The 10822-nt window shown below is 41.3% G+C and overlaps 1 protein-coding gene across 1 annotated transcript; it reads right to left on the minus strand.

Moving 5' to 3' along the window:
- Positions 1-1595: 1595 nt before the first annotated feature.
- On the minus strand, positions 1596-10426 carry idh1 (isocitrate dehydrogenase (NADP(+)) 1). Its single transcript, XM_085435521.1, has 9 exons — positions 10298-10426; positions 9348-9469; positions 7256-7547; positions 6009-6111; positions 4296-4473; positions 4052-4203; positions 3765-3905; positions 3495-3657; positions 1596-2541 (listed from the first exon to the last, which is right to left on the minus strand). The coding sequence occupies exons 1-9, from the start codon at positions 10409-10411 to the stop codon at positions 2448-2450; spliced, it is 1359 nt and encodes a 452-aa protein (XP_085291647.1). The 5' UTR covers positions 10412-10426; the 3' UTR covers positions 1596-2447.
- Between the last annotated feature and the right edge of the window lie 396 nt (positions 10427-10822).

Genomic DNA, 10822 nt, shown 5'->3' on the forward strand with positions numbered 1-10822 from the left:
TTACCTTGCCAAGAGACGAAAAGCAATCTAAGAGATAAATATTACCATTCTGTAGAATACTCCTGTATTCCACTTTTACTTGTTCCCATGTTCTTGTGGGTCCTGTTGTGGCTCTAATGTGAAAGGGGATATAATATAACATATTATAATATAATATAATGCCATATGATATTGGACAATATAGTGTCATATGATAGATCTACCCTACCGCCTACTGGTGTTGGCCAGAGGGGCCGATGGCGCGATATGGCAGCCTGGCTACAACCGTAGCTGCCTCCACCAGTGTGTGAATGTGGGAGTGAATGAATAGTGGTATCGTAAAGCGCTTTGGGTGCCTTGGAAAGCGCTATATGAACCCAATCCATTATTATTAGTATTATTATTAAATTACCTACGAGTTTGATTTGTCAGCAACTTTCTGCCAGCCCTCTCTCCTTGCTTCTGCAGCCTTTGCAGTGTTCTCTTGCGTTTTAATTAAACTCTGAAACTCCTGAAATCCCTCACTCAAGAGTTCTTGCTCTGCTGCCGGAAAATACCGAGCGCGCCCCTTCGACATTTTCGCCGACCAATCAGCGGGTTGCCGATCAATGTTTCTACTATCGATGCGTAGCCCCTTTTACGACACCCAGTGATGTCACATTACTGCGTCCAGCTGTACTAATCGTCAACAGCAGGCGTGTTCGGGGAACCGGATTAGCGAGCTCACGGTTAGCGCGATGATTTGATCTTGGATGTAGTAAGCGACGTACGAAGAACGGGCCCCAGGTCCCCTATGAATGACCTGTGAATGAATGAATAAAGCAAGTTGTGGAGAGTGCTTTCCAGAGTAGCAAAGCGCGATATAACACAGTCCTTATACCATCTCTTGCGCCATCTTTCTTTTCGTTTGTCTCCCAGCAGTTGGCCGCCCCTCTCTGAGCCTGGTTCTGCTGGAGGTTTTTTCCTTCCCACTGTTGCCAAGGAACTTGCTGATAGGGGATCATATCTTTGTATTAGGGTATTTACCTTACAATATAAAGCACCTTGAGACAACTGTTGCTGTGATTTGGCACTATCGATATAAAACTGAATTCAATTGAATTGCTATTTCTGACAATCAGATATGTATTGTCCGTGCTGACTTTTCTGGTGTGCAAAGAGGTCTTGCTGCACCTGCTGCTGTTCTGCCTGACTTGAGGCTTTCCATGTATGCACATGCCACCAAACAAATCACTGCAGAACTGGATATAATGGGCTGCCATTTAAATAGCAACTCTAAAGATGTAAAGAAATGCATTTCAATAAAATTGTGAACTTCAGAGCAGCTAAATACATGCTACAGAAATCATCTTGCAGTAGATTACTTATAAATAAGTGACAGCAACTGTGTGTGACACTGTGATTGTAGGTTGATATGTGTAGCTATTTACTGACTAGTCTGTGTTACTTGTAGAGGTTCAAACAAGGGAACATTTTGTTTGTGATAACAGTCAATGACCACCACCTTTTACTTGATACTACAGTATACTCTGTTTTGTTTATGCCACTTTTGGTGCACACTACATACAATCTGCAGTTTGTGTGTCAGTATAGACTTTAAATATAAAATCCATAACTCAATAATGAAAAACTCATTTATTATGAGTTATCAAATCAGGAATGAATAAGTGTAATGTTTATAGGTAGTTTTAATGTGGCTTTTTTTGGCAAGATCTAATAATCTAATATACTGGGTCTAAATTGAGGAGCACATAAACATGTACACACAAACAAAGGAGGAAAAATAAATATAGCTCTTTAAAAACTGACAATTAAAAATTCTGAAATTAAAAGCAAGTATTGTACTTTAATATCATTTGTTTTCAAATCATAAACTGTGTATTATAGTACAATTAGTGTAAAACCTTCACTGAATGCATTGTCACTCTCCTGCAGTGCAGAGAGATTTTCATTAGTTACATACAGGCTGACGTTGCTCTGTTTTTCTGGCACTATTTCATAAACTCTTGCCTGAAGTATTGTTAAAAAATTACAAGGTGAAAGAGATGAAGAGAATTAACAGATGACAAAATGTATAAAGGCAGTGAAGGTCCAGAGGCTCTTTCAGACCAATACTGTCCCCCTGCATGGTACAGATCACTTCAGCGGAACTGAGTGCAATTAGGGTAAACAAGGGAACTGAGATATCAGGTCACGGCCCAGCGTCACTGTCACAAGCGTAATTTTATCTTGTAGCAACCCAAGGTTGTGATCAGAAGCCCCCATTCTGCTTTCTTCTGGACAAGGCATTGTTCTTGACTGACCCTCTCTGACTTTGAGTCAATCCTGGAATTCTGAGTGCACTCTTCCCTTTCCATGGGGTGGTGGGGCCCAAACTTCCAGTAACTGTGTAGGTGTTTCTGTGGGTGAGCATGTGTCTGAATGCATATGTGTCTGTGTTAAACTGCTTTGAAGGCTGGGAGATGAAATCACAGCTTGGGCTGGCTTGCCAACTTGATCTTCAGGTTCTCTGCTAATTTGTCCAGGAACTCAAAGGTGTTCAAGTAGTCAGCACGTTTCACACTGCAAACAGAGTCAGAAAACAGATGACTGTCAGCATTAAAGTATTGCAAAAGTTCAGAGATCACCGAATATGACTAATTTTGACAAATATTCAGGCTGCATTTATGTAGTCAAAATAAGTTTCGACTGCAACAACTTAGTGCTCCTTTATGCCATCAAATCTAAGGCCCATTTCTCATATGAATAAATGCGTGGTTGCTGTTTCCAAGACGAGGAATGGTGTTGAAATTTTTTTTTATTATTACAGACATACTGAGCTGCTGTTAAAGGCTTATGTGAGCATACGCTCTGCCACAGTTGGGCTCTATAAACGTAAGCATATGTCTGCATCTTTTTGTACTATTAGTAAAAATTCACTGCAATTATTCAACAAGCTCATTTTTGAAATGCCAAACAATACTTAAGAGGTTGGGAACGGTCACATCTCCCGTCACACAAAACTTGGTTGATTAATACCCAATAATTATGATTATGTTACATAGGAAAAAAGGACATGGAAAAGTAAATCATAGTAAGAGGTAAAATATATGAAACGAATATTTAATACATTAAGAGTTTTTTTCCTTTGTTTTGTTCTTTCTGCATGCTTAGTTTCTGGAGTGTGTCAAAGACAATCTTGAACATCCACCATTGTAATATTTTATATTTAGCAGAACACTATAGGAAAGAAAAAGCATAACTGCTCTATATTGAAAAGAGCTCAAACATATTTATAAACCTGAGTGAATTAAACTTTAATTTACGGATGCCCCAATCAGGTACATTTTGAAATGGAGCTGTCCTTTCCGGTCACTGTATGTGGTGGCTTCCACAAACTGGTGCCCACTCTTATGTATTTTTAATAGATTATTTCTAAGTTCTGAGACTGTATCAAGAATGTATTGTAAGATCTAATTACACACTAATCTAACAGCACAATATCCTTATATGAATGTACATTGCATATGACTAACTTTGCAAGGCCTTTGATGCAGATAGCCAAATCTTTGGTCATGAAACCAGCCTCAATGGTCTCGATGCAAACAGCCTCCAGCGCCTCAGAGAACACTCGCAGCTCGGCATTGTTATCAAGCTTTGCCCGGTGAAGCAGGCCCCGTGTCCATGCAAAGATGGAGGCTGTAGGAAACAGACACACAGTGAAAGAGCATGCATTAGATAACTAACCTAGAGATAACCTTAGAGATAAAATCACATACGATCACATTTCCACAATCTGAGCCTACCAATAGGATTGGTGGAGGTTTCCTTTCCCTGCTGGTGTAGTCTGTAATGTCGAGTCACTGTGCCATGGGCAGCCTCTGACTCTACTGTACGTCCATCAGGACAGACAAGCACACTGGTCATCATACCCAGGGAGCCGTAGCCTAAAACACAGGGACAACCAAAAACTACATTAACATCTGAATATCATTAGTCTACAGTACACTGCAATTTTTTTAGGCTTTTATTATTTAAGTTTCTGCATGGTTTTTCACATAACTTCTGATCTGAACCTCCTTTTTAAACCAACCTTGTGCCACAGAGTCAGACTGTACATCTCCATCATAGTTCTTGCAGGCCCAAATGAAGCCTCCCTCAGATTTCATGGCTTGGGCCACCATGTCATCAATGAGACGGTGCTCATACCAGATGCCCTTGGCCTCAAACTGAGCACGATACTCTCTGAAACACACAAGAAGGTGGACAACACAGTTCTGGCCCATGTCTGCTACAAGGATGTTTGCATAAGCTGCTTGTGCATGTGCTGTCCTTACTTCTCATAGATCTCCTGAAAGATGTCTTTGAAGCGTCCATCGTACTTCTTCAGGATGGTGTTCTTGGTGCTGAGGTATAGAGGCCAGCCTTTGGACAGAGCAATCTGGAAAGAGCTATTAGCAAAATCCCTGATGGACTTATCTGTGTTGTACATTCCCAAGGCCACACCACCTGTGCCTGGATAGACACAAACAAATAGACATACAGACAGACTAAATTCACATGAATTATCGACTTTAAAGGCAGACAATCTTGGACAAACTTGGAAAAATCTAGAAAAGATACCAGTGTTACCTCTTACTCCGTTTAAAATTTATTTCAGTTCATTCAGTGTTAAACCTGAACATATCAATATTTACAAGAGCATGAACAAAGATATCATCTTTCACAGTATTTCACAATATAACCCATACAATATAAGGTTAATTGTACTAACAGACTTTTTAAATTTTCTACCAAACTTGCTAGTTTTGAAACTGTACTATAAAACAAATATGGAGGAAACAAGCTGTCAGCTCTTCTAAATCCTTGTTTTATTGTTTTATATACACTCTGTGGGGTGGACATGCAAGATATGGGTTTATACTACAGAGAAGCTTGATGATAAGATGGAGACAGTAAAGAGTAGATTCAATAGAATATTTGTTTATTTTAAACAATCAGACCTTTTGTATGTGGTAAATGGTTTGGAAATATATATATATATATATATATATATATATATATGGCCCCAACTGACCGAGTGCTCAGTGAATACCTCAGGCAGCAGAAACCCAAGAAAGAGGAGGGAGACGAGGAACCATCATGGAAGGACAGGCCCCTGCACGGTATGTACCACCGGCAGATAGAGGAGGTGGCTGATATCCAGAAATCCTACCAGTGGCTGGACAAAGCTGGACTGAAAGACAGCACAGAGGCACTAATCATGGCAGCACAAGAACAAGCTCTGAGCACAAGATCCATAGAGGCTGGGGTCTATCACACCAGGCAAGACCCCAGGTGCAGGCTGTGTAAAGATGCCCCAGAGACAATCCAGCACATAACAGCAGGGTGCAAGATGCTAGCAGGCAAGGCATACATGGAACGCCATAGCCAAGTGGCCGGCATAGTGTACAGGAACATCTGTGCCGAGTATAACCTGGAAGTCCTAAGGTCAAAATGGGAGATGCCCCCAAGGGTGGTGGAGAATGACCGAGCTAAGATCCTGTGGGACTTCCAGATACAGACGGACAAAATGGTGGTGGCTAACCAACCGGACATAGTGGTGGTAGACAAACAGAAGAAGACGGCCGTAGTGATCGATGTAGCGGTTCCGAATGACAGCAATATCAGGAAGAAGGAACACGAGAAGCTGGAGAAATACCAAGGGCTCAGAGAAGAGCTCGAGAGGATGTGGAGGGTGAAGGTAACGGTGGTCCCCGTGGTAATCGGAGCACTAGGTGCGGTGACTCCCAAGATAGGCGAGTGGCTCCAGCAGATCCCGGGAACAACATCGGAGATCTCTGTCCAGAAGAGCGCAGTCCTGGGAACAGCTAAGATACTGCGCAGGACCCTCAAGCTCCCAGGCCTCTGGTAGAGGACCCGAGCTTGAAGGATAAACCGCCCGCAGGGGCGTGCTGGGTGTTTTTTATATATATATATATATATATATATATATATATATACATACACACACACACACACACACACACACACACACACAGGCTTCTTACCCTCAAACTCATGGACGACATATTTGACAGGCTCTCCCTTTGCGGGTGTGTAGGTCATCTCCACTTTCCCAGGCCCAGGCACCACAAAGTCTGTGGCTTTGTACTGTGGGTAGAACAGTGAGTAAGAAAAAAGATACAATCCCCAACATATACCATAACAGCAAGAAAGACTGTCATAAACACCTAAAGAGGACTAGTCAGAGTGTACAGCATTGTTCTTTCTGACATCTAACAGATATTATGTAACCAGCAGCCATCTGATACGTCACCCAACTGGAAGCAGAACTGTTGACTTTGGCTATGCACCATGAACCAACCTGTGATTTACTTCTGTGGCTGTTGAGGTGGTACACTGTGGTCCAAAGGACAGCTGATGAAACCTAATTATTGACCAAGTCACTCCTAACACAATGTCTGATATAACTGTCAATTCCCTGAGCTCATACATCAGCTGACGGAGGGAAAGAGCAGTTACAGAAGTGTGGTAGAAAATTACAGGCAGCCTCCGAAATGGAAACAATAATTAAGATGAAGTTTTAGTTTAAAACACATTTTATTTTAACCTCATTTGGAAAACTTCAGAAAACTATGGGCATTATTTTTCTTTGCCAAAACATAAGCCATGAAAATACTATTTCACACTAAAACTAGATGAAGACAGACTCACTATTCTTTGCTCTTTGGTGTAGAATACACATCCTGCTTCTAATGCAAGGGTTTGAATAAATGTGTGGCTTTGCAAATGAATGTGATGTCTGGACACACTTTCCTACAGGCTTGACTCTTTGTTCTTATCACCTTTTTCTTTCATTGTCACCTCCCTACCTCCTTCTAAATGCTAATTTGCCTGAGCCAGCTTACCTTCACAGACGCTCTATAAATCTGTAGGGCATAAACAGACTTCTACAGTAAACTAACTCTAGAACAGGACATTGAGTCATTTCCTCAACATCCTATTGACACAATAATATACACGACATGAAACTACAAAAATCTGAGTAGTTTTACATCTTAAAAGATGGAAAAAGGTGTCTATGTGTCACATATTCATTTGTAGGTTGCCATTTTTAAATACTGTTGGAATGAAATTCTCTATAATTACAACCTTATTTTTTTGGAGACTTTGAAAAATTTACATGAGATGTGTGAAATCTTGACTAGAGATTCACAGATCATATATCCCCCCCCCCCCCCCCCCCTTAGCATGCATACTTCAAAGTTTTCAGTAAGTGGGACCGATAGGGTACCTGATCTCCATGGGCATGTCTGCCGATGATGATGGGCTTGGTCCAGCCGGACACCAGGCGGGGGATATTCTTACATATGATGGCCTCCCTGAACACCGTGCCCCCGAGGATGTTACGGATGGTCCCGTTGGGTGAGCGCCACATCTGCTTGAGCTTGAACTCCTCCACACGTTTCTCGTCTGGCGTGATGGTGGCGCACTTGATGCCCACATTGTAACGGTGGACTGCCTCTGCTGCCTCAACTGTCACCCGGTCATCAGTTGCATCTCGGTTCTCCATCCCAAGGTCATAGCTTTGCAAGGAGAGATTAAGAGAACATGATTAATGGTGCCGAGAGAAAGCTAATACATAATTTATAATGTCTTGCAAATGTACCTAGACTGTCAATAAAAACCTCAAAGTTTTAGTACAAAAAGCAAAGAATACTTTAAGCATTTTAGCTGCTCCTTCACAAGGTGTCACCAGGACGCAGCTCCACATGTGTGACTTAGTAAACTTTTATGCCCAATGCCCTTCATCACACATTGCCAAGGGTTTTTGCCTCTTTTTGCTTGTTAGGGTATGATGTAAACCACTATACTGGGGAGCTAGTGGTAGTAACTACTACAGGGCTCAAATGATTAGTAAATATAACTGATTAGTAATTATAATTGAGAATATTTGTGTGCTTCTAAGAATTAGAGTATGAGATTAAGAATGAAGACAGGGACCAAACACACACAGAGAACATTGATAATCTCAGCAGCAGAGGCACTGAATGCTATGAGCGTTACAAGTATTTACACATAACTTAGCAGCAGACCCCAGTGCACTAACTACCGAACACTATGCTATTGATTTAGCTGAGTGAAATGCAAAGCGGAGAATGTCAAAGTGCACCTACTGTGATGTGGAACACAATAACTGTGTCAAAGGACATGAATGACTTGAATGAGTGGTGAAAGTGAATCTGATTATGGAATAATTTGAACTGCTGCCAGAGCTTTTTGCACTTCATTATGAAGGCAATTTTCTTGCCTGCAGGCCCTGACACAGCATTCTTATGAAGGAGACTTTCTATTAACCCTCTGTTCCATTTTCTTTTAGGCGCTGCCACTGCAACGAAGCAACACGAAGAAAGCAAAAAAAAGGAATCAGTTGTGCAACGAAACCAGGCACTCTGCCAGCATAACTGGATCGGTTTGCTCCACTTGTTATACTTGAGAAACCTCACAGCTTTAACAAACAGTTAGAGGAGGGGGTGAAAACCAGCTCAGTGTCCTTAGACTTCTCTTTGGCAATTATCTTGTGTGCTGGCTTTGTATGAAAGTGGCCTTGACCTTTTACCCACTTCCCTCCTTCCTCAACTGAAAATCCAAGCCACATGAATGAACCGATGAGGTTCATTCTTTGGAATCTTTGCAGAAAACCTTGCACATGTTCCAAACTATGTGCTTCCAAGAATTCCGTGCCCAGTGAACCACCTGACTGTGTGGTGGGACTTTTAACCATTGTACTATCGTGGATGGTTAACAACAGTGCAAAGTCCATGAAACAGATAAGTAGAGGAAGGTCAAATTAAGAAACCGATGACGCAAATGGATGTTATTCTACCAATTATCGTTATTACTTTGTTTGGACATTTCTGATCTACAATATCACCCATCATTGCATTTGATTTAATAATACTTGTTGAAACTTTTCATTGTCTTCTTGATTACAAGACTTTTGTAAATAGCTTTTAATGCAATGGTGATTTTTTTTTTCTGAGGTAGCAGCTGCAGTTAGTATATTCTGCTTTGCAGCTGAACCATTAGACACCTTTTGGGTGGGGGGGAATGTATTTTCAGGGCAAAGGTCAATGATGGGGGATGCATTAAAGCAAGAATTCAAGCCAAACAAGAAGTACCAGGCATGCAGAAAGTGTTGCTTGAATTCCGTTTTTGATTCTGTTTTACTAAGACTATCCCTGCTGGGAGTACTTACCACTGCACCACTGTCATGTAAACAAAAGTATATTTAAAAAGAAACCATTAAATGTAAGCGATCTGAGTGCACTGAGCTGCTAGAACAATGGGATCTTTACACAGTGTAGGAGTACAGGTGTATTCACCTGTGCACTTCAAGCTCCAGGTACGGAAAGATGAGTTTCTCCTTAATGAGCTCCCAGATGACCCGAGTCATTTCATCTCCCTGCATCTCCACCACAGAGCCAGCCTTGATCTTGGGAGACATCTGTCACAATAGAATGACCACGAAGAAGACAAAAACAAATAAGTTACTCTGACACTTATTCTGATAACTGAAGTGACTGGAGAGAGATTATTATTACACAACAATTTGTCAAATGACATGCTGATACCCAAGAGGGGGGAAAAGGTCTGTAGACTATGAATGAATTCATTCACAAGATGCTTAAAGTATCCAGAGCTATGACTCGGCGTAAATCCATAATAACCCTCTTCAATTATCCCAGTGGCCAAAAAAAAAAAAAAAAAAGGGGGGGGGGGGATTACCTCCTTGGTTATTATTTTTGTTATTACCATTGTTATTTTAATAATCTCGGTTGAAAAGACCTTATTGGTGGTGTTTCACAACAGACGATTTCACAACTTTCAAAGATTTCATTTTATAATCTCGCCTAAAGTTCACTTAAAGAAGAAGCGACTTGAGTTAAGCAAAGAAGGAATGCAGAGCACTAACAGGACAAGGTAAAAAATCTGATAAATAACAATCTGAAACATGAAACCAGGAAGGAGGTGTTGGCTGAGGATATCAGGCCTGAATGGCCACTATGTCGGTTTGCTTAAGCTACCCGCAATTTAATTTGAATGAACAGCCGACACAAAAGTGTATTTCATAGCAAAGCAAACAGAAAAACGCGTTACTTCAACTTTGTCACTACCCCCCTTTTATTTTTCTTTGGACAGATGACGGCTAATGCCAGCAGCAGCAACAAAAACAAAAAAAGAAGGAGCCGCCGAGTATTTCTTTCTTTCCTGCACGACGCCATCATTGTGTTCTGCAGTAAGCGCTGTTTAATTCAGTGCTACAAACGCCTACCGTATTGAGTTTAAGATCCACGACACAACCAGAGATGAGGAAGCCGAACGATGACCTGCCGGAGAAGACGGCGTATCTAGCTGCTAGGTGCCAGTTTCTATTCCGCGAGCTCATTGGCAAGAGTCTTGGCCAATCAGAGAAGAGCGGAAAACATTTAACGCCAATCAGATAAATCCACACCGCAGAAGGGTAGGTCTGAAAGCGGTGATTGTCCATCTGATGAGGGTTTCCACGCCCACCGATACGCTTGTTCTATGCGTGGACTGTTGCACAATGGGTGCTATTTGACAGTTTGGTGGCAAAAGGCGGCACCACCAGTTATAATGGTCCATCTGAAAGGATATTAGTAAAACTGACAAACTACAGATTCAATATTTTGATTGGCTAGATCACAATTCTATTATTTTAATTTTAAAAAGAGAAACTGATCATAAATGAGTCTAGATTACACCAGAGCCCATATACAATTTCCAAGAAAGTAGGAAACTAAAGCTAAACGCTAATGGTAAAACACATATTATCATA

The sequence above is a fragment of the Copadichromis virginalis genome, linkage group LG16, assembly GCF_057382275.1.
Source record: "Copadichromis virginalis isolate Kocher_CV1m ecotype Utaka linkage group LG16, C_Virginalis_male_GT1.1, whole genome shotgun sequence".
Taxonomy (NCBI): domain Eukaryota; kingdom Metazoa; phylum Chordata; class Actinopteri; order Cichliformes; family Cichlidae; genus Copadichromis; species Copadichromis virginalis.

Bases quoted from the DNA above. Each gene is read 5' to 3' on its own strand.
- idh1 (XM_085435521.1), bottom strand. From the start codon at position 10,411: ATGAGCTCGCGGAATAGAAACTGGCACCTAGCAGCTAGATACGCCGTC. The intron at 7,548-9,347 runs GTGAATACACCT...CTCCTTGCAAAG, and splicing joins CTGGAGCTTGAAGTGCACAG to CTATGACCTTGGGATGGAGA. The intron at 4,474-6,008 runs GTAAGAAGCCTG...GTGTCTATCCAG, and splicing joins TGTCGTCCATGAGTTTGAGG to GCACAGGTGGTGTGGCCTTG.